The sequence below is a fragment of the Sinohyriopsis cumingii genome, chromosome 15 (assembly GCF_028554795.1).
Source record: "Sinohyriopsis cumingii isolate HCF-2022 chromosome 15, ASM2855479v2, whole genome shotgun sequence".
Taxonomy (NCBI): Eukaryota; Metazoa; Mollusca; class Bivalvia; order Unionida; family Unionidae; genus Sinohyriopsis; species Sinohyriopsis cumingii.
The window spans coordinates 137077452-137103026 of NC_142975.1; the positions used below are offsets into that span (position 1 = coordinate 137077452).

At 35.3% G+C, this 25575-nt stretch overlaps 1 protein-coding gene across 1 annotated transcript in view; it reads right to left on the reverse strand.

The window, feature by feature from the left end:
* Nucleotides 1–2939: 2939 nt before the first annotated feature.
* Nucleotides 2940–25575, reverse strand: part of LOC149782870 (DNA topoisomerase I, mitochondrial-like) — a 67349-nt gene continuing 44713 nt past the window's right edge. Inside the window, exons 13-19 of the mRNA XM_089934403.1 lie at nucleotides 25248–25502; nucleotides 18195–18309; nucleotides 17388–17515; nucleotides 13621–13715; nucleotides 11534–11612; nucleotides 10960–11030; nucleotides 2940–8745 (exon numbers count right to left, since the gene is read on the reverse strand). Of these exons, the coding sequence (XP_089790529.1) occupies nucleotides 8643–8745; nucleotides 10960–11030; nucleotides 11534–11612; nucleotides 13621–13715; nucleotides 17388–17515; nucleotides 18195–18309; nucleotides 25248–25502 (846 nt within the window). The 3' untranslated portion in view covers nucleotides 2940–8642. The remainder of the gene's footprint in view (nucleotides 8746–10959; nucleotides 11031–11533; nucleotides 11613–13620; nucleotides 13716–17387; nucleotides 17516–18194; nucleotides 18310–25247; nucleotides 25503–25575) is intronic.

Below are 25575 nucleotides of genomic sequence, written 5' to 3' on the forward strand. Positions count from 1 at the left end.
TTCTGTCAATGCTGAAAATCCAAACTCACAAAACCACGAATACACAAATGGCAGAATTATTTTGATTGCTTTTGAACTGATTGCAGGACATGACTTCTTGATTGAGATCCAAAACTCATCCAGGCTCTTTTCGAGAAATATTGACTGAAAAAAAATTATCGTTTTTTTTTTTTTTTAAATCAATGAGCTGTTCTTCTTCGTCGGTTGTAAGATTTGTAGTTTCGTTGTAATGCTGCAGTGCCTATTGTAGGTGTGTCCAGAATTTCGGGGATGATTTGCTTGTTTGAATGAGATTCGTTGACAATAGGAAGGCAGTCGAGGACTCCCTTCGGGACCTTATTTTGCCACAGCGACAACTTTTCATCAAACGACTTCAGTTTTGATGTTGCAGTGATGATGTTTTCTGATGGTCCTTGAGGACTTAAATTCAGAGAATTTAATTTGTCGAATAAATCGGAGAGAAACTGAACCTTCAGCCACCAGATTTCGTCACGAAAGCCAACGAACGTCGGTATGGTACAGCAGGCATTTGTAGTCTGAATCCATCGCTTCACAGAGTTGAGAGAAAAGTCGAGATTGAAGCGGTCGAGATTTGATGAAGTTATCAACTTCAATAACTTGGTTCAGAACTTATATATATATATATATATATATATATATATATATATATATATATATATATATATATATATATATAATGTTTTAACTTTTGCGGCATTGATTTACCATTTAATTTTTCGATATGTTAAAGGTTTCAAAACGCTAGCAATTTTAAATATTTTTTTAAAACTCACACGGCACACCTGCAAATCTCTCGCGGCACACAGTTTGAGAATCACTGCTCTATTGTGACATCTGACGTTTCTGTGGAGGCGCACTGCCGGAAGGAACACGTGGAATTGAGTACTGGACGAGTCGGAAGATCGGAACCGAAGTGCCAGGACAGCACGTAGTCAAGGGTACCAGAAGTACCAAAAGAGAAACAAGAGTCGGACAGATGAGTAACAGAATCAACACTGAAGAGAAACACTTTCACTTAAAACTTTAACTTCATATGATGATAGTAATTGATAATTGTGAATAGGACATTGTTTTTAGTTTTTGAAAGAAATCGTGTTTGAGAAATTTGTTGATAAAATTGTTGAATACATTTGATATATTTTATTAAATTGCTATACCTTTCACCTTGATTATTTTATACACCTAGACCGTCTGCATTGCTGACTGGGGGCTTGGAGCTATTTAAATTTTAATTGTTCACCTTATCCGGTGTTAGAAATAGTACCGTAGGGTGGTACGTTACAATGATTATGCCCAGTCACTTGCAACTCGCTGTTAGAGGGAACACAGCTATGACCTGTATCATACACTGTCTTCTACTGCTAGCCTAATATTGAAGCAAAATAACTACATCGAGATAATGGAAAAGCAGCTGTTGTGTGTGTGTGTTTTAAAAGGGTTTTTAACGTAGCTTTAACAATTTTTCAGTCATGTCTCTACGATGTCTGCAGTGTTACAGTTTTATAGTGATGTCTAGCACTGGGGCATCATGCCGCATACATGTAGCATAATGTCCCACCCATTCACATTATCCTGACACTAGTCCAACCAGTCCTAACACTAACCTCTTAATGCTGAGCGCCAAGCGAGGCAGCTGTTAGTACCATTTTTGTAAGTCTTTGGTATGACTTGGCCGGGGATCGAACCCACGAGTTCCCGCATCCGAGGCGAGCTGTTGTATGACTCTCCATTTACCCAGCGGAAATAATACTTTTTGTTGTCTTGGCTGATTGGCTCCAAGGCTCTTAGTTTCCTATGAAAACTTTCAGTTGCATTATTTTCCACGAATCTAGTATTTTGACAGAATTGTAAAATGGTACATCTCTGACAGGTATGCGATAGCCCTTGGCTCTGTTGTTTTAGAGAAAACACTTACCATAGTCCTAACCATTCTTTTTGCAAAAAGATATGAATATTCTTCTAAATAACTGTTTCAATGATCAGAATGTTATTTTCAATTAATCCATCACGTTTCTTGTTAATATTGCTAATATCACCTACATTCATTTGCTTCTTTGAAAGTTTCATTTCTGCCTCAGTGAACTCGTACACATTGTTAACTTTATCATAAATACTTTCAAATGGATGAAACAGCTGCTCTAGTTCATTTACAAATTTCATCAACCAAAACCTAAAGCGTCTATTACACGAGTGTACATGGTTTATTTACAAAGTGGTTCCTGATACACTATACTATATTTAGACACACATGTCGTGCACGTGTGTGCAATATGAAGTTCTCCAGTATCATGAAATCATGCACAATTCTGACAAAGTTAACAGAAACAAAAATGAGCATATAATATAATCGCATACTTGCAGCAGCAACCGTTCATACACTCCAGGGACCAGATCAGACAGGGAGAAACTAGTTGATAAGGAAACACATGACTGCTCACTACATGGTGACCACCATGTACAGTTGGCTCTAAGGATAGGTTTGACTGTTCTTAAGTTTGCTTACTAGGTCACAGTTATCCATTTGATTATCATTTTATGGCATGATAAAACTGATGGAATGTCATAATCATCTAGATGCTAAGAATACAAGGTTATACATTTCATCTCAAGCACTAGAATAATTTCCTGCAGAACTATCACTTGGGCAAAAGAATGATGATGACCTACATTCCTTAATATTATTCCTTGGTGGTGATGATGACAGAGACCATTGATAGGTTGTTAGGTTGTCAACAATGATAACAAAGGCAAGAGAAAGCCAATTTGAAATAGATACAACCAAGATGTTTGGCATGCAACAGGACTTCTCCCTCACTGTCTGCAGACAAACTGAAGAATAATACTGAACAAGTCTATCACCAAGAAGTATCCTTTGTCACCGAGATACAAGGTCACTAATGGCTCAACACAAAACAATATCCAGATTGCAATCTTTATTCATTTTCTCCAGTTTCATGCTAAAAAGAGTTCACACATATTCAGTATAACAGATGATTGACAAAGTGTATGTATACATATACAATGATTTATCATTAAGAGTGTTTTTGGATGGACATACCCTAATCATCGACACTGATACATGTGAAAATGCCATTATAACAAGTGTCAATAACAATACAACATTCATGTGATTTACAATGTTTGGAATAAGGCTGCTAATAGAGACAATATAAAATCCAACAACCTTTAATTATTCAACCGACAGCTTATGTTTTTATGGTCAAAACTTCCTGATCTTAGATAGATAATAAATTTTTTAGAGGGATATTTGATCTCTCGCGCACAATCCAAAGTATATGGAAGATAATAAAGCAGCCTGAAACATATTTTTGGATGAATACAAAATATGGAATGTAAACAATGCAAGTTTGTGTCCCTAACTGAAACTAAATATTTATCAAAATCTCTGTTTCATTACGAACTTGCAGTTAAAAAATATTTATTACAGAACAAAAATGCATTACTGGTAAAATATAGCATGAAAATTTCAAAATCTGTAGTGGATGGATTTTTCCTTAATTTTGTATTTGCATCTTCATTTATTTTTTAAAACAATGGGCTTACGGAAAGTTGACCAGATGATTATTTTTCATTGCAGCCATAAAACTACTGTGATGTAATAATATACATGACTAATTATGATTAAGTTAATGTGTACCATGTATACTAAATAATCAGTTTTATACAATATTTGATTTAAGAAATAAATATAATACTGAAAAGTTTATTTTTGTCAAACAATTTTATTTACTATAATGATAAAGAGCTTTCTTGTATCCTAGCGGTGTATTAGTACTTGTACAAATTCATCAATTCCTTTCAAATTTCTTTGCTTACAATGATTTGATTACAACATAATTGTGAAGCAAATCATTCTTTCTGTATGTGCTTTGAGACAGCACACTTTATATACTGTGACAAATATCTCCTCAAGGTTTAACTGCTTACATCCTTTTAATGTAACATCTTTAGTATGGTCTTTGATATGATGTTGTACGTGTATTTCTGTACAAAAACAACCAAAATGTATGTACTGCACGCCCAGATTGAAACAATGTATCACACGCATTTATAGATTATGATCAGTGTTTCAAACTATATTCTGAATCACTCTTATATCATATCCAATTAAATACTGTTTGCTCAAAACAAAAGTTTTATATACTTTTCAAACTGAACACGATATTTGTATCGATTGAACCAGACCTGGATACCCTGTATTTTCTTCATATGAATGATGTAGTCAACATAAGGGAGGTAATGAGCTGTGTACATCAAATGCTGGGGCACTATTCATAGTACAGTGGCATGTCCAAAAATTTAAGGCTGAGGAGTGGAGGTAGGCAAATTTGTACAAACCATGATATATTAAAAAGAATTAAAGTACTTGAATAAATTTTTAAATTAACCAACTTACATTGCTTCCCAATTAAAGAGACAGTTTGCAATAATGAAAGTCAACAGCTGAGACCACTGGTCTGATGGATCCTGTACCCTTACCAATCTTGCATCAACTGAATTAACATTTGTTATGCTAAGTTGTGCTTAAAAAAAAATGAAACTTTATTCAGAGGAAAACAAATAATGATTAAGCTATGGGAAACTTAATATTTTAAAATGTCATATAACACATTCACTTTCCTTCCAAAGTTTTGTGATCCATTATAAAATGGGGATTTAACGAAGAAAACATGTTATTTCTCCATGATGAATATGGGATATTCTCAGATCAATACCAACATACAAATGCACACCCAATTTACAAAATGCCTTTAACTTTATTACTTTGGGGCAAAAGTGAAGTACTTGCCAAAATCATCATATATTGTTAGAAAATGAATGATACTAATAATACCCTGCACACAAATTTAAATTCAATATTTGACTCATGCTTTTTCAAAACTCCTTCACTTGACTCCACGAGATACCAAAGAACATTTAAAGGTTTAATATATGATAACATCTTTAAATTATGTAAAATATGTTCTATCTGAGATCTACATAAATTGAGTTTCAAGAGTTATAACAAATTCCATTGAAAATTACATTTTGCCAAACCTTGTGAAGATGCGAACATTTGCAAGAACAGGCACAAAATTGTAAAAAACGTCAATCTGTGTGAGATGTTTTTCACAAAACATAAGGCATAAAAATGTTTTATGAATGCAAGCATTGATTTAAAACAAAAAATCCTTGATTACTGTGAGACAGTGCATCTCAATAGAAACATTTGTGTTTAAAAAAAATACAGATAAATGAATGATATAATTCTACACTGCATGCACTAAATTACCTACATGAGGATATATATGCAATAATGTGGCCATACTGTAATAAAATCCTTTCAAATGTGTAAATAACACAAGGCATATTTGGTAGAGATTTTTAAGAATGCGCCTGAATATTTAGCCAAACAGCAATACGACAATTCAGTGATTCCATAAGAGATTTAAAATCATGCTTTTAAAGAAAATGTCAATGCCTATACATGGATAAAAGTGAAAAGTTTGTCTAAGACAAATAACATGTCCTAAACTGTTTTCACTTTTCGCCATTTTGATCACTATTAACTGAATGATTTCATGAAATGGTGACATAAATACTCATTGTTTACCCATTCAAAAGGATTATAAACAGCAAAAGTGAAGAAAAAACAAATCCGGCAGCTTTGGAACCTAAAGTGGCAACATGCAATACATGTTGAACCATGGAAAAACTATGATATATACAATACAATGTCTACTTTTGGCAGCAAAGAAACTAATCACAAACACTACACCAAGTAGGGCAACATCAAAAATGATTTCCATCAAAGATAAAAATGATAGGCTGCAAAGTACCATGACAATACAATATGGGTTCTTTATATGAATTAAAACTTCAATAATCATTCATTTAATCTATTGTCTCAAAAAACCTTTAATCAACTCCTCCTTAGGTGTCCAAGGAGAAGTCTATCTGCGTCTTTAGAGCATCAATTGTTAGCATTCACAATACTGACATAAATATTAGAATAATGCACATATATCAGGTAAACATTTCTTTATAACAATGCATATGAATGAAGACTATGACATATTGAAAGGCACCAGAATTATTAGGAAAAAAAAGATTTTTTTTCCTTAAGAATTCTATTCAACACTTACATAAAATACATCAACTTGTATACAAGGTCATTCATAAGTATATGAACATCATAAATAAAACATTAACATATCAATTTATTGCTGATGCAAGGTGTTGAATTTCAACGTGAAAGGATAGCACTATTTTTTAGTCCTAAAAATGGTCAAGTCCCCAAACTACACCTACCTATCACCAGCTGTCAGTCAAGCAATTTATTTAATATTCCATCTGCCTGCTTTATACTCTCAGGCCAGGCTTTTTTTTCTCCATTTATTACAGTCACATCTGGGGGGTTTAAGCTTATCCAAGCATAATATAATATAGTTTACTGATGGTATGATATCAGTTTCACAACGTAACATGTACATACTGAACATGTCATAACCTCACCGTCTGTGACTCAACTTTTGTAAAATTTTCATAATGAACCAAACAGTGGTAAACATTTTCAAAAGAAAATCTTTTGTTTGAAAGAAAATGCTATGCCAGAAAAGCTGCCGTGGTTATCTCTGATTTTGGGATTTGTCAATTTACACACAAGTATGCTATTACATGTTCATGTTGTAGAAGTTAAAAATGTGAAATTAATGGTAATTTACCAATTCAAGGTGAAATTTCTTGTCATATACCTAATATTGCTTCAACTAGTTCATGCCAGTTATAACTATGACGATTCAAGTATTGACATTAGTTGGAATTAAAAATTACAGAAGAAATTTTTTTGTTTTTTTTTGTTTACAAACTGCATGAGTTATTTCATAATTCTGCCTTGGATTTTTCATGTGACAAGTGAAATTAATTGGCAGAAATATGTCAATCTTGTATTTTATCATTTGAAAATTTTTAATCAAAATAAATATCTGTCTCAAAACAGCACCAAATACAGAATTATTTGCATAAAAAATGGTTTACTTGTTGAAAACAGAACAAAATAAAAGCATCTAAAGTAATATTCAATCCATCTAATATCTAGGCTTCAAGCCACATAGGTAAATGATAAACATAAGACAATGTCATTTTTTAAAAATTATATATAATCCTGAGTAACAATGTTGGCCCCTAAAGAAGCAATCCTTTTTTAATTCTTTTAAAAAAATTACTTGGCGCTCACATCTTCCTGTGTGTTTTCAAGTGTAAATGGTATCTGATTACAATACAAGTCTTCATAATGCCTGAATTTCAGTCTCCAGGGTTCATATGCTTCCACATGAGTGAAATTCAAATACTTTACCAGAATCTCAAAATACAACCCCAAAAAATTCCAGGACCTCAAATATGCCAAACAGCTTTTGACAAAGCCACCATCATGCTTTACATTCAATATATATTGTGATGGATGGAGCCAGCAGTCGTAAAAACATTCATAGTCCAACTTTCCATGAATGTGCAATTTCCAGGCATATTTATGACCAATCATTCACAATAACAATCCAAGCATGCCAAAGAAATTTGAAGAAAACAGCCCATTTCAACTGCTGAATTGACTAGCAATGACAGCAGATATTTGCAATGTTATATAGTAGTATCTAGCAGTGAAAGTGAAAAATTACATATGGAATGATCATCAATACAAATAAAATAATTGAAACATCAGAGCTCGAAAACACAACCAAGGAAGATCGTCCATATTCTTGGAATTATATGACAAAAAAAAAAGGTCCAGAATCTTTTTGGATTCAGGAAAAAGAATTTTTAAGGACTTTCCAAAGACTTTAAATAAAAATATCACAAAATATAACCTTTAAAGGATTTTAAGACCATAAATTTCAAAAGCCAAAATCAGTATTTTCAAGGTTTCCAAGGAAGCACACAAACCCAGTCTCCAAGATGGTATCTGTTTAACAGAATAGAGAGAGAGAGAGAGAGAGAGAGAGGGGGGAATGATAGCTTTAACTGTATCATGATCATGGATTGTATCATTAACCAGTTACACTACATTTTCATCAAATACTTTCAACTTTCCAAAAGTAATCCATTTTCCATACATGCTACAATGAATTGTAATGTCTCATATTATAAGCAATCAAAAGACATATTAACTCAAGTTCATAAATGAATCTGTACTTAAACCTTTTACTAACGTCTTTATTTCTCTTCTACAGTTGAAGTCAGGCATAGGAAATTCCTTTGTGAACAACATCTGCACACTGTTCAACTTTAAGAACTCCTAAATGACTGCAAAAAAATGGTTCAAAGAAATGCAGATGTATGTATGGCTGGAATCCTGGGACTGTACCCCAGGTTTTGGAAGTACAATAAATCTTCAAAGATCATGTTAATGTGCATAAATTTTTTGGATTTTAAAAATCTAAAATGTTTCATCTTCAAAGTACAACTGTAATAATCTAATCACAACCAGTCATATAATTAAAGCTTACAGGACATTTGCCTTCATTGCTCTGCTGTCAATAACATTCATTCATTCATTCATTCATGATTAAAATAAAATATTGATGTTCTGTAACAAGTACATGTTCCTAAAAGATAATTATGCATCAAAACTCGAAGTCTGGCCCAGCCATGTCAATAGCCCACTGGAATTTCGCCCGATGTGTCTTATTGTAAATTTTCTCAAGGGGGACATTGCACTTTTTGCACCTGAAATGGAGAAAATATGTTATGGAACATTGTATAACAAAGAAACACCCCAAAATGTCCATTTCTCCACTTTACCAAGATTTAATAAATAACACTGGAGTGACAGAATTGCCAACTCCAACAATTCCTTCTGAATAAAACACTTGATATCTGTCAACAAGTTAGACCAATTTTCAGTAAACTATCATGTATTGCTATTGTTGATTTGGAAAACATGTTTTTAAAAGTTCAGCAGCAAAGGCTAACAGTGTGTTTAACTAAAAACTGTATCGTATACTTAGACATTAATGACCTCCAGTACCATTTCAGAAAATGCATTTCTAAACCCAATGGAACTCTATGGCTTCTTCCAAAAGTACTTCCGAGATCACTTAAATTAAGATAATCTTTGGGTTTTTTCCAATTTCATTTCACAATGGGAATCATCTCTCTGACCAAAAGACATACTCAAATCAACATAACATGATATCCAGTAAACACAACTGATGCCATTCCAGCTTTTATTCCAAGAATCTGAATATTCCTTGTTCTACTTCTGTACCAATTGCCTGAGCTTTTTAAATGTTAACAGTCCCTTTAATCTTCAATGTGTTTTTCTTTGTTGTATAACATTCAAGAAAATGCCATAAGAAACAGGATGATCATCAAGATATTTTCCATGAAAAATATGAGCAGATTAAATCATGTGAAGTACTCCTTCAGTTTTATTTCCTGACCAACTCCAATTAATCTAATATGAAACTTTAATCCAAATCAAACCCAGACAAGGCAATTTTCCAGATTTAACTGTAACTATCAAATTTGTTTCCTATTATTCTTCAGGTCAGTAACTTAAGGGTCATTTTAGTGAGACAAATGGTCACAGGGTTGGCAGGTCTGGCCTTCCAATTCTCATTTTCTATGGTCTGGGGCAAGTTAATTTTCTGACAGACAATTTGCCATCACCCTAAATGTGTACTTTCACTTAAGATTCGAGTTAAAGTTCGGGTCAAGGCTATCTCTGAATTCCCCATGCCTATCAGTAAATAGTAATTGATGATATTTTGGAGTATGGCTGGACGATTTTTGTAAAAATAAAAATATTCAAGTAGGAAGAGGTGCAGGATGCCTTCCCTGACAAAAGAAAAATCCAATGTGGGTATGTTAGAAAGTTTGCCAGTAGCTTCCCATGGGTCAGCAGTTCTTCCCATGATTTTCCTAGGTTCTGCTCCACTAGACAAACTTAACACCATGTATAGCTATCATGTGCTGAAAAATGGCAATAAAACCACAACAACATGGAAACATCCAAGTGATGATAATATGTAATAAAGGAAACAATCTGATTACACTTTATGTTTACTCTGCAATATTTGTCCTTTTTTGATTGCTTCTGAGCCATTCTTCATTTTAACTTTTTACAAACTTTATCTTAAGATGGCATAATGTATCCACTATTGCCTTGATGTGCTTCAAAATGCTACCACACACACACATATAAATATTGTACATATTGCCCCATTTAGCAAACTGACCATGCCCTTTCCACCACAACTTGGTGGCATGGCTCCTACAATGTATAGGAGGCATTTCTACATATTCAAGTACTGCAAGTCCACAAATATACAAGGTGAAAACATGGAGAGATTTTCCCTTATACCTCCATGCTCTCACCACTCTCACTGCAATTCAGAGGAGAAATAAGATAATGTGAGCTATACTGTACTGTAGACAAAGTATAATAACATCCAGGGTGACATAAAATAATTTGTTTACATACATCATACTTGTTGTTGATGTTGTTGTAGGGTACAACACCATTTTTCAGCACAAGATTGGCTAGACATGGTGGTCAGTATAACTGGTGAAGGAAGAACCCTGGGAATAACCACTAACCCACAAGAAGCTACTGACAAGCCTTCTCAAATACCCACGTTAGCCATGCCTAAGACTCGAACTCATGCACACAGGTGAGATGGCAGTGATCCAGAATGGTGAGCGCTTTAGACCACATGGGCATCATACTTGTAATAAAGACACTGGTGACTTCATTGGCAACAACATAAGCAACTTTGTTGCAAGTAGTAACACCTATATTAGAAATACCAACTGATTACAATTTTATACTAATAATAGAAAACATTGTACTCAGTTTTTATGAAATCTCTGATTACTGAAAAGAAAGAGGGAACAAAGACAAATATTGGAAAGAGAAAATGTAAACAAAGGACTCACCAGGCAACTGAGATTCTGGGATCCAAATAGTTAAGCTTGGAGGTGCCAAGAGCTATTTCCTTGTTTTCATCCTGTGGGAATAAACATTTAATAAACAAGAATGTAAATAAACAAAGGTTGATTATCATTACTATAATATTTCCTTAAAGAATGAGGATGAAAACTTCATAGGAAGTGAATGTGTTGCTTTTCACTGCTGGACTTAGCAAAGAAGCTTCTATAAAAAGTGACCTTATGAAAACTTTTCATCATTCACTGCTTATCAGTATCAGTGCAATTTACACCAACAATACTGTAGCCACATGCAAGTCAGTGTGCTAGTGTTTGTCAGATCGCATACAACTTCCATGGGATAGGACTTGATTACTTTCATGCAGGTACTTTTCACTATGTAATGGACATTCATATCATAGCTTGACTATTTCTTGCCTAAGTGAGACAACAATATTAATATCTACCAAACAGTGATGTAGAAATTTTATGTAAATTTACTGATCACAATATTTGATCTTAATTAAGTCGGTAAGCTTATAATTATTCATTGGCCAGTTGTAGTATAACTCAAATTGTTTACCTTGTCTGTAGCTTGCACCTCCAGCTTTGTCAATTGATCTTCAAGCCTCTCCACAGCTTTCTTCTTCTTTTCATATACCCTTTTAAAAAACAACAAAATCTGTCTTAAACAGAAAGCTCATCAAAAGTGACAAAACTTCCAAATCATGTCCCCTGACCCAAGTGAAATCTCTCATGCAATTCTAAGATTTATTTCTTTTCGGATGGTGGGAGGGAATTTACAATAAAATGGCGGTTATCAAAACAGTGCAATATAACTATTTCAACTAAAATGCACCCATGTCTTTAATTATGACTTTAGTATATATATATAAAAAAGAATGATTAATTACTCTTGTTAGGGTGCAATAGGTTACAGGATACAATGCTTTAGTAGCAAAAGTCTATATTTTTAAGCAATATCGATGAACCTAGAAATATATCACAATAATATATTTTCAGGGCCTTACTTTCAGCCCAAATTCACCAACATGGCAACTTTGGTGGCACTAGATAAAAGGGACTGAAGCTCTACCGACTGAAATGAATATCCAGCATGAGATAAAACTATTGTTTTACCTGCTGAGTACTGAAACTATCTCTGATAATAGTATTCTTCAGCAATAATGAGATTTTAAAATATGCTGTAATGGTGTGACATTCTGGATGTCAAACTGACACCATTTTCATTATGAGCAACAAAACATCATATAGAATTATCAAGTTATAAGAGGTCTTCTAATGGAAACACCATGAAAATTTCTCTTTTGAAAGAATGACAACAAGATTTTTAAAACAGCTGCCATGCTCACCATATTGGATGTCAGATTGGCACAATTTCCATCCATTTGCATTTAGGACTAAACAGTCATCACAACAAGTCTTCTTGTGAAAGCACAATATTAATATGATCAGCCATCTAATAGAAGTAATCAAAATATTTTCAAGATGGCCGGCTCATATGGCACCATTTTTATTTATGACCAGCTAGATATTTTAAGAAGTCCTTCAGTGAAAACCCCATGCTGATATGACTATTCATTCAGGAGTAGTGATAACAAGATTTTTAAGATGGCCACTGTTGTGGCCATACTGGCTGTATCAGCAGCAGCATTATCATTTAGAACATCATAAGAAGTCATTCAGTAAAATCCCCATGCTGAAACAAACACTGATTCAGAAGTGATAACCTGATTTTCAAGATCGTTGCAGTGGTTGTCATACAGGCACCAATTTTCATTCTATACCAACAGGACATCATAAGAAGTCTTCAGGTGAAAACCTCACAGTAATATTACCTTTTGTTCAGAGCAAGTAGCAATAAGATTTTCAAGATGGCAACTGTGGTGGCTTTATTGGACATCTGATCAGCCTATTTTCATTCAACATTCAGAACTAGACATCTTGACAGTCTTTTAGTGAAAACCCCATGCTGATATGTAACCATCTGTGGTGGCCATATTGGAAGTCCAAGAGGCACCATTTTCATTTACAACCAACCAGACATCACAATAAGACTCATGGTGAAAACATAATGTCAAGATGTCTTTTTGTTTAGAAGGAGAAGCAATAACTATGTGTCAAAGATGGTTGCTATGGTAGCCATAATGGTTGTCAGATCAGCACCATTTCCATTCAGAATCAACTAGATCCTGTGATGAATGTGTGTTAAGTTTCATGGCAATCCTCCAAGCAGTTTTGGAGAAGCGATAACAAACTTGTGCTAATTTATGTAAGGACAACAAACAATAGACCATCCCATAAGAGCTTTTGGTCTACAACCTGCTGAAGTAACAAGTACTGCAATTAGAGCTCATTTATATTATTTTGACAATGTTGAAAAACCCTGGAAGATATGTCCAAGTTCATGTGTGGTATCAACAGGTGTGCTAATTTAAGAGTTACAGCCAATCCAAAAGAGATAGATTAGATGCATACATGCATAGATGAAGAAAATTTCTCAAAGTGAAGAAATAATAAAGATCAAATGGTTTATTTTTTTAATGATGAGGAAAGTTTTACTCACATAGGGAGAAACATACATAAACATGCACTTCCAGTAAATTATAATAAGTAAATTGTTACCAGAGATCAAAGAATCTAACTTACATTTTGTTCTTTGGGGTTTTACTGGCCTTGAAGTTGGCTTTAGCTTCTTTCAGCTGTTTCTTTGCATCTCTGATATTATCTTTCTTGGCATCAATCTGGAAAAGTGATAATAGAATTAAATACTCACTAGTCATGTTAAATAGTGAACACCAGAAATAAGATGTGACAATATTATTATGTAACTTGATATGTCAGTAAACAAGCATTAACACAAGCACAAATGGAATATGCTCTGCAATATATGAACTGTAAAAACAAGTTTCAACAAGAGTGCTAGGAAAAGCACATAATACCCCTGTCAAACCTTGTAACCCCTAATATCAATAAAGTTGTTCCTTGCCTCAAGGGAAGGCCATGCAGTGTTTGATAGCTGGAGTTGTTGGACAATTAGAGTTATTATGCAGAAACACAAGAGACAACTGATGAGAGTTAAAACATAATAATATGCCCTGCCTTGCTGCAAGCATTTAAGAATTGAAGACAACTCTAAAGGTAGTAAACTGACTCTTATATGGGACACAAACTCTTCCTATGATAGAAATGCATACCAAGTTTCAAGAAAATCTATTTAAAACAATTCAGGAGATATTAAGTGAACAAAAGTCTAATGGATGAATGGATGGATAGACAGACTTTGTATACCCCACAAAATTCATGTACATGGTGTAAGGGCTGTTCCAGTAAAATACACTAGGGACTCAGGGAAGGCACTTATAATGTGGAGTTGTCACCCATAGATGTAATTTAGAATTTTGTATTATTTTCATATGAACTCCCTGAGTAATCAGAGTATCCTGACATATAGTTTTAAAAGGTGCCTTCCCTGGGTGCCATATATGTATAAATGGAAAGCCCTAATAAGGAAACAATTAATCCCTGTTTCTGAGCTATTCGGCATTATAATGATGAAATGCTGAATAAAGTCTGGAAACTAAGTCACAAATACTCATTTCTGATGTGCAATGCAATGACTGGCTGTTTTTGGTGCACAACATGCCTTGATCCCAAGCTGTACCTAGATTGCAACTTTGGTAACAACAGACATAAAGTTACCAGAATAAGAGCCAACACTGGATTTTAAGGTAATGTAGAATAATTTTAAACAAACTCTGGAAAGTAGGTCATGGTGACCAAATTTAAGAATCCTCTTAACCTCTGAAACCACTATTTCAATAGATACATTAAAATAAGAGTTACAGCATGGAATGAACTGCATAACAACAGATACATAGACTAATGAAACCGACACACCACCTGTTTTGGGTGCAATAATTTTTATTTATTCAGCTACCATTTCTATTCAAATAATAATTTTGTTGCAACACATTCCATTCCTTCCAAAAAGCTGTTATCACAAAAGTATAAACACACATTATAGACATTCTTTGCTTGAAATTTATAACAGCTGCCATCTCACTTCTGCCTATGTGGGTTAAAGTCTATGGTTCAGGACACACGGTACTAATTATACGGAAGAACTGTGAACCAGTCTAGAAATGGGTGAAGAAATGATAGAGCATTTACAGGTTTGGTGGTCCATAATTGGTTAATAATGAAAATTAAAATTTTAGGAAAAATATCTTTTGAGAGCTTGTCCTATATGTAATGTAAAAAAAATATTGACAAATTTCTACTGATAAAATTTTAGCATTTTTACAGGCTTGACTCAGGAGTACTCAATACTGAAAGTAGCACCTGATTCATTTGGTGCAGAATCAATAACACGTGTTTCATGCACATGTATGTAAACAAATTGCCGCAGGTCATATGGTGTTCTCCACACATAAGCTTGCACCAAGGTTAGATGTGCACAAAAAATTATAGGTGTCATTATCAGCACCCATAAATTTTAAGTTATTGAATTTTGAATATGACAGTGTTTCCATATGTTTACCATTGGAGTGGAATTAGTACCGTGAGTCCTTCAATAACATGGATATGTGAGGAAGCTTGGCGTGAGACATCTTCCTCCAATAAACATACTGGCCACCTATCATGTGCCAAAAAGTGGTATTAAACCCACAAAAACCAAAATTTATTTGCAGCCTTTTTATTGTTGCTATAGTCCAAATTGTGGACATTTCTAATTTCCAATTTATACAAGAGTCCCTCAAAGGGTCTGACACTTTATTGGCTATAAAGAATTTCAAGGAATTCAAGATTTCTTCCTTTAACTCTGGAGTGTTGAACCATCTCTGATAGTCTTCATCAATATCAAGATTTTGAAATTAGCTTCTGTGGTGGATATACTGGATGTCAACTTCACACTTCATTTAAGTTCAACAAGACACTGTAAGAAGGCTTCTGGTGGAAAACTCATGCTAAGATTTTCTGTTTTGCAGGAACAATGATAAGATTTTCAAGATGGACGTCATGGTGGCTATTTTTTTTATATATAACAGACTGGCACCATTTCTATTTAGTACCAACCAGACACCGCGAAGAAGTCTTTTGGTGAAAGCAAAATGCCTACAGGACCAGCCATCTAGTAGTAGTGGCATCAAGATTTTTCAGATGGCTATTGTGGCAGTCATATTAAAAGTCAGAATGGCACCCTTTTCATTTGTGACCAGCATGACATCATAAAATGTCTTTAAGCAAAAACCCTATGCTGATATTACCATTCATTCAGGAGAAATAGGGATAAGATTTTCAAGGTGGCCACTGTTGCAGGCATATTATCTGAATGGCACCATTAGAACCAGCTAGACATCTTAAGTTGTTTAGTAAAAGCCTCATTCTGATATGTCCATCAATTCGGGACAAGTAGTGATAGCAATATTTTCAAGATGGCTACTGTTGTGGCCATCCCGAACATCAGATCTACACTTTTATTTAGGACCAACTGGACATCACAAGTCTTCTTTTGAAAATCTCATGGCAATATTACTTTTCATTCAGGTTGATCAGCAATAACAAGATTTTCTAGATTACCAATATTGCAGCCATACTGGACATCAGATTAGCACTATTATGATTTAGGACCAAGCAGACATTACAAAATGTCTTGGACTGAAAACCCCATGTTGATGTGATGAGTAGTGATAAAAAGATTTTCAAGATGGCCATTCTTGTGACCATATTGGCTATCCAATTAGTACCTTTTTCATATAAGACTAACCAGACATTATAAAATATCTCAGACTAAAAAACGCATGTTGATATGACCATTTATTCAGGAAGAGGAGTGATAAGAAGATTTTCAAGATGGACATTCTGGTGACCATATTGGACATAGATATCAGCCCCATTTTCATTTAAGACCAACTAGACATCATAAGAAGCTGTGACAACCATATTGGGCACCAGATTGGACCCATTTTCATTCTGTGGAAACCCCATGTTGATATAATCATCCATTCAGGTGTACTGATAATCAGATTTTCAAAATGGCCACTCAGGAAGCCATATTGGCCATTAGATCAGCACCATTTTCAATTTAGGGCAAAACAGACATCATAAAAAGTATTGCAGCCACACTGGACATCAGATTGGTCCCATTTTCTTATAGGACCAACTAGACCATGGGATGAATGTGTGTGCAACATTTCATGGCAATCCTCCAAGTAGTTGAAGTTTAGGGGTAGTAACAATAGCAAACTTATGCTAACAAATGAACAGAGAACAGATCATTCCTTCAGCTCTTCTGGTCAATGATTAGTCAAGCTAAATAATGCATTAACACTTTTTACACGCTTTAAAGCACTTCAATAAACCTGCACAAATTTCGCAGTATGCCAGTCTTTAATAGGCTGAATTAGCTTTACCTTGCTCTGAAGGGTTTCCATCTGCTTACTGAAATTTTTAGGCACTGATCGCTGATGGTTACACAGAATGGCCACAGCTCTGTTAGCACGATTGTAGGACAAAAGCTTGGCAGGTACAGGGTCATCAGCTGCAAGATAATGAAATTAAATGCATTCAGGAACTGATGAACAAAATAGAGTCTGTGTAAAAGATGGTGGAAGTACCAAACTTAGATATGCTGCAGACCTACATTTTTCATTCAGGTATTTAATTTGTTCAAATTTTAGATGTCATGGTCAACAGGAAGATCCAAGTTAGCAGTAACCATGTGACTGATGTTGAATCTTTAATGTGAGTCCTCTGCTGTCTCCTCATTGATTGTTGATCGACTTGATGGCTTTAATGACACTTTCAACATGATATAGGTTATATCATGCAGAGGAAACAGAAGCTAAGTGCTTTTCCCTGGACACACTGATGCATCAGATCTGGGCTGCCTATTCAGGTATTAAACCCCCTACATCTGAATTACAAGTTCAATGTTCTGCAAAATGAGCTACCACAGTTCACATTTTCAGTTTGATTTGAAACCCAAATTTGAACCATGCATTAAAGATATTATGTTAAATTCTTTTGAAAAAAATTAACATTTTTGTTTAAAAGCTAAAATGGAACCTCAGCATTGGTTGCACAGAAAATAGTGAATGTTCAAAATAGAATTAAAGTTGTAAGTTTAAAATGTAGTATTCTCGATTTAATTTTTGTTCTTCTCAAGATATTCCATTATGATTCTGAGCAACATGTGACATTAATTTTTGAAAGCTTACGATTTGTGAGGAGATTCAACTGTTCCTGCAGAGTTTTGGAGGCATTGTAGGTACGGAACACTTTAGCTGTCAACCCTTCCATCAAGTTGTTCAAATGTTTGTTCATGATACTGGTCTGTAATTCAGAAATGACACATTATATGTATTAAGCAGTTGATATGAACCTTACATATAAATGTACATGTATGCATAAACTTAATTGGCCTGTCAACACAATCTTGGCTATAGAATGGACTTTATCTACTGCATCAAGATACTGCTACAATGTCTGCAGTGTGACAGTTTATAGTGAGGTCTAACACTGGGGCATCATGCTGCAGTCATGTAGGATGATGTCCCACTCAGTCACATGTTCACACAATAATAATTCACCAAACTGAAAACAGAGACCAGAGAAACATATTCATTATGAAGCAGCTAAATGGGCCTCATATTGCTAACCTTGGAGATGTATTAAATAAAGCAAATACCTTTAGTTGAAAGACACTGTTTGTCAGAACTGGTGGTATTTGACATGTTGATTAACTGTGTTTCTATTTTGAGTAACTTCATCTGGAGTGGATGATGCAATGGCATCTTTTATAAGAATGTGAAGTGTTCTTGCTAGAACACTACCTATCACATTTTGTCTGTATAATGTAGCACTTGGGAAGAGAAAACCAGTCTATGATAGTTGTTATATTAAAAAAATAAACAATAAATGTAGCCATACTGGATGGAAATAGGTATCATCTGAAGGATTTATGCCTAGTTGTAACAGAAGCTACTCTGGAGGTTGGGGGGGGGGGGGCGGCACTCAAGAGACAATCATGACAGGGTGTCCAAAGAAGCATTCATACCAAGTTTGATCAAAATCAGCCACATTGAGATTCAGCTAAAAAAGTTTTTATGAAAGTTTGCTATGGAAGTCACAATGCTATGAGATTAACCATGTTGGACCAATTCTGGAACAACATGACCTATGAGACACAGTCCTAAACTTATACAGGGCAGTGACTTTTCTGCTATGTGTAAAAGAAAACTGGAATGCCAGGATAAAATTGTACAATTAAAACTTATTAAATTTACTCTTTTATTAATGAATGAATAAAAAATAAAATAAATTTAAAATGTCAACAAATTCTCTGCTAAGTGATATTCTTGTTAGTTGTTCTCCATTGCTTCTTCAATCTCTACTGCTAAAACATACTTTTCTGTACCTGAATCTTTAAAAAAAAATAATTAAAAATCGTTATCCAAATTTGTACAATATAATGTTGCAATTACACCATACAGAGTCTAGCACCCATGAGTGGGTCACCAGCAGGTAGGAGAAAATGTTAAGTCACTGACAGGTGGAAGAGGGCTTGGAGGATACAAAATGCTTTTTATCTCCTCCCTGTCTGACAGTGAGAAGTAGAACACCATGATAAGGGAACTTGCACTGACAGATGTAGGGGCAATTCTTGTGTCACCTGTTTTCTGACCTCTTTAATTTGACCTCTAAACAGAAAAGGAAAGCAGAATGGGAGGCTATGCAAGGCCATCACATGCTGGGACTCTAGAGAGGAAGAGTGTAAGAGTGCATCTTGTCACAGTCTATGTAGCGGGAGCCGTCAAGGAATTAGCCATAGTGTGTTGAGAAACCCTATTCATGACCATCGTGATAACAGCTCAACGAATCCTAGTTGTGATCACTTATGTCCTTCTCAGCGAGGCAAAAAATCACCAAAGGAAGTGAAGTCTATTAGTAAGGAAGTTGGTATAATATTCTACTTTATAAAGTGGGGCAATCATGCCAAAACTAGAAACATCCATGTCAACATTTGGCATTTCCGAACATTATGCATCAGTAACTTACAAAAGTGAGAAGAAAAGCTAGATGGCAAATAACTCAAGGAAAAGGCCTTTGCATCACCAAGAGTGCACATTTTCTCAGAAAGATGCCCAATAATTTCTGGAACTTTTCATGGCTGAGGAAACATTCTAAATGATGGACTATTGTTGTCACCATCTACATCTAGAGGCTTTGACCTTGTAGGTAGGGATGAATGTAGATGGAGGATGTTTGGATGAAAGCAGAATAAGAAAGATTTCTTTTATTGCTGCCTTAAAGCCTGAATACCATCCATTCCATTGTTAGATTGGATGATTCTCACATTTCCATTTCATCCCCTCATCTAGCTGGGGAATGTCCTCTTCTTGCACACCTTGAATCAATGGATACACAACTCCATATAGAAATGATGATGCCGTATCATTGGTCATACAGTTCATAAGTGGTGGCATACTAGAATTCTCAGCTGGATAGTTCTATGAAAATAGCCGATTTACTATTAAATGGCATAGTAATTTTGGTCCAGCTGGTTGGTTTCACTGTACATTATGTTTGGTATTGGATACCATAGCTGTTGGAATACATGGACAGAAGTGACTCATAACCACTGCAGTTGTATACTGCACATACAAATCATCCGGTTGGTTGACAGTTGGAAAGGCATACAGTGGATGACAAGTGTCATGATGGTCAGGCATTACAGCCAGACAGGCAGCCATCCAAAAAGAGTCAAATTGCAGCTCATTTGGTCTAGCCATCAAATAATATGCCCTCACAATCAGCAAAAATGTTGCAATGCATAGACAGTGTATGGAGTATTGTATATACAAGCCTCATGGCAAAGATAGGCATGACTCTGTACTCTCACACCCAAAGTGGGGGTGATATTTGACTTGGGATTGTTGTTGTGCCTCATGGGCTGAGCTACAGTAATATCCCCATTGGGATCCTCAAAATTTTCTTCTCATTCCGTGATCAACAATGTCGAAGATATAGCTTAATTTACGCTTGACTGGAATCATCACTCATTCCAACTAGATTAAGATCCAGTGCAGACTTCAGAATTTCAGAGGGGTGAGGGAGGGTCATTTTGCATCCCACAACGAGACTTGTGAAAGATTCTGGAGGATGTTGTGAGGGATTCTGAAGGAGTATGTGTGTGTGTGATTAGGATTATTAATGTAGCTTTAACAATTTTTCAGTCATATCGCTACGATGTCTGCAGTGTGGCAGTTTAAAGTGGTGTCTAGCACTGGGGCATCATGCCGCATACATGTAGCATAATGTACCACCCAGTCACATTATCCTGACACTAGGCCAACCAGTCCTAAAACTAACCTCTTAATGCTGAGCGCCAAGCGAGGCAGCTGTTAGTACCATTTTTGTAAGTCTTTGGTATGACTTGGCTTCCAAGGTGGACGCTCTAACCAGTTGGCCACTGGAGCGGTCACTTTTGAAGGAGAACATAGGCTTAGTACTTCATGCTGACAAGAAATAAATATTGCCCTATTTTGTGCCTTTGAGCTGCTTTAAGGACATTAGAGCATGTATTCTCTTTCCACATTGCAAAAACCTTAAACATGTGCAAAATGAAGAGCATTTTGGTACAGAGCAGGCATATTTCATGAACATCCTCTACTTCTCTCAATTTCTTGCATTTGTCCCACATGTTGTCATTTCTGTACAACACACACACACACACAGATATATATATATATATATATATATATATATATATATATATATATATATATATATATGCCAACATCATTATAAACAGGACTTATAATAGGAGTAAATGCCTAAAGATAACACCTGGGAAATTACACTCATGAAAATATAAGCTGCCATTCTAAGCCATCTGTGATGAAAACAAACATTAATTTAAAAATATCAATAAATTCAACAGATTTTACAAAAATGCTGTATGCACCATATTACAAAAAAAAACATTTAATGACGTGGATGACAAAATTTAAGTTATAACACTTGTCGAATTTAACTGGATTGTCTGGAGGACATATATCACATGGCAGCAAAAATAAAAACTGGTTTAAACAGGGTTTAATGGTAGCTACCTTGCAGCAGACCAGCCAACAAGTCTTCAGTAAGGCAGGTTAATCTTTTACTGCAAGTTACACCAGTTTTCAGAAGTGTAACAAAATATCATGTACTTGCTGTTGTCAAGCTGGAAAACATACATTTACAAATCCAGAGGTGTGATTTGTCAGGACTGATGCAGTGATGATAAACATTGTGTTCAACTCAAAAAGTTTGTAAAGTTTATTTGAATCTTAATTACCTTCAGTACAGTTAAACAAACTGCAGTTTCAAACCATATGGAGTTAGAGTATAGGAAAGCTTGGGGATTTGAAGCTCATGCGAGCTCGAGCTCGATAATTTTTTCGAGCTTTCGAGCTTGAGTAGTACGAAAAATAATTTTCTTTATAATTTAAACATCATTCTTGTTAATATAATAGTATTTCAAATAGACAAGAGCATGCAGAGATTTATCCGATAACTTTGATCGCAATTTTGTACAGAAATTAGTAGCAACTGAAAATGCTCTTTCTGAATCAATTGAAGCCAGTTTGATTGTACTGATGGCATCTGATAATCGCCTCAAATTTTTGGTCAGTTCACCATTACTTTTTGACAAGGAAAATTCTTGGCGTAATTTCTTAAATCGATCGGTTTGAAGAGATCCCTGAGTGCTAGAAGCTTCCAATCGAAATCTAAGTTCATCTTCAAGTGAGAACTCATTATGGTTAATTGTTATTTTCTCATCATGTGCTTCTTCATTTGCAGTATTTGCCGATGGAAATAGCCGCTTCATCGAGTTTGTCACTAATTCAATAGAAGTTTTGGATGGAACATTATCCAAATGGTGCAGAGAAATCATAAGATCCATAAGTTGTTGATTAACTCTACCGTCGATGTAATGATCAATATTTTCTAAAAGAGTACGACTGATCTCTGTTCCTTGTGCAGACAATTTTTCCCTCATGAAGCTAATAGCAACATAAGCGGTTCTCAGAGAAGCTTTTTTTCGCTCAAAGCATTAAGAGTAACCTCAACCGGTTTCAATGCCAAAACTATGGATTTCAAAAATTCTATGTTCAAATTAATTAAGAGATGCTCGGATCTGATTTCACTCAGCACTTCATTCATGACATCGTATAATTTAATAAAGATTTCTAGCATTTTTAGCATGGAATTCCATCTAGTTTTGCAGTCGAGGGACAGTTGTTGTTCTTTGTTAAATTTTTCTGAGCTTTTAGCTTTAAACGCATTCGATCGTATGGCTGAGCCTTTGAAAAATTTAACGATTTCTCTCACAGTGTTTATATTTTCCTTCCATGATTCGCTTTGTATCTCAACTTCTTCAGCACTCAATTCATCGTCGCTTTCATCGAAATCATCAGTCTGTCCAGTTTCTTCGCGTGAAAAAACTGAAATTCCTTGACCTGGGCAATTTTCTCTGTAAAAAGTTTTTGTAACACCCAAATGCAATCCGTGATCAAGGCAGACTTGATACAGAGCGGGCGATTTTTCTCTGAACTTGATCATGACACTTGCTCCATCACCGGTAGAGGCAACAATATCCTGTTTGAATGAGACACCAAAAGAATTAAGATGTTCCTCAACGAGCTCGTTCATTCTTTCAGCATTACAACTTCCGTAACTTCTGACAAGACTAAGATTGATACATTTTGACGAGACCGTATGAAGGTTGATGTTGAGAAATCGACGATTTCCGATACTTGTCCATTTGTCCAATGATATTGAAAATCTCTTTGATTCTGAGAGTTCTTTCTTAATGTCCTGTATGACTTGTTGCTTCACTTTTTCTTCAAAACCGCGAATAAGGGCCATTGCTGATCTTTCATCAGCAGGTAGCTTCATTCCTCTTAATGACAGCGATTGACGAATAAATTCTGAATGAGTGATTTTCCGAATCGAGAATCCATCGACTGCAGCGAGTTTCGAGACTATTTCTTCCAGTGAAGTTTTGACAACAAAGTTATCCATTGTTCTCATTTTCTTCGGCTCTATTTCAGACTCATCCTTGTTGACGTCAATATGATGAATGCTAAGCAGATGTCGGCGCATTGTTGAAGTGTTTCCTTGTGGACATGAAATTGTCTGCTTACATTCATTGCAAGCTGCGAAATTATCCTTTTCGCGCTTGTTAAAATAAGTCCAAACAGCTGATTGCTTATTTTTTGACATCGCTACTGCTTTAGAAATAAAATATAAGTAAAAATTAACAAACAAAGAGCAGATACAATATGAAAAATCGCTGGTAACACGTTTATGTTGTTTGAACTGTTCAAAAATCAGTTTAAAAGAAATCCCTCGGGCGTCAGTTGTGCGCCTACTGCCCCTCCGGCACCACTCATCGTCAGGACAAATGCTTGAGAAGTTCACCGGTTGCAGAAGTTGAAAAACCCCTTCTCCCCGTCAGCCGCAATCATAATAGTCGGAATTATTATCTTAGGAACCCCCAGCGATGACAGTTGCAAGGCAATGAACGCCCACTGGTCGACCAACACATGGGGAAGCGTAGGCAGTGTGAATCTGTAAAGCTGCTCATTCCCACAGTCAATTAATTATAGCATGGGTTTCTCTGGTCCGATAATATCAAAAAGCGGAGAATTTATCTAGGCGTAAGCTCGAAGCTCATCGAGCTTCGACCTCAAGCTTTGGGCCCCCCAAAATGCTCCAAAATTATCGAGCCTCGAGCTCCAGCCTAGGCTCGTCCCAAACTCTATATGGAGTTCAATGGCTTTTTGGTATCTCTCAACTTGAGGTAATCCTTATAAAAGTTAACTTTCATGTTGGCTGTCACGATGGCAATCATCTTTACTGCCACAGGACATGCTCAAAACAACACATGATATCCACTAATGTAATTGTTGCCCTTTCTGCTTTTTCCCCCAAAGAATCTGAATATTGTCATTCTTCTGCATTACTAAAATTTTTAAGAGGTTTACTGTCCCTTTTGTCTTGACATGTCACTTGTTGGATGTCATTTATAAAAAAAACGATCATACAAACATTCTGCATCACAAAATATGCAGTCTAAAGAGTTTGTAGTACTCTATAAAATAGTCAGTTTCGTTCCTTGACCAATTCCACCGAATCTAATATGAGGGCTGAGAAGATGACCCAATTCTGAAAATCAAGATCATATAAAAACTTTTCCATACTTTAAAAAAAAATGAAATACTTACATTCAAGCGATCAAAGAGGTCATCTCCTGGCTGTTTATTGTCCATGAATATTTTCAGATTTTTGTAGACTCGCTTGTCCACTGACACGGTGTTGTAGTAGCGGATGGAATCTTTTCCAAGAAAGTCAAATTCTACCACATTTTCCTTTCCATCCAATTCATCATGCAGTTTAATGTGCTCAACTCTAAGTGAGCAACAACCCACTGTATCTGCAGTCTCTCCCTCTTCCTTCTCATTACCAGCTCTTAAAGCCAGCTATAAAAAACAAGAATTTAAATAGGAAACTGAAATGTGCAGTTTATTTGTACTGAAAGCATGGAAAAATGGT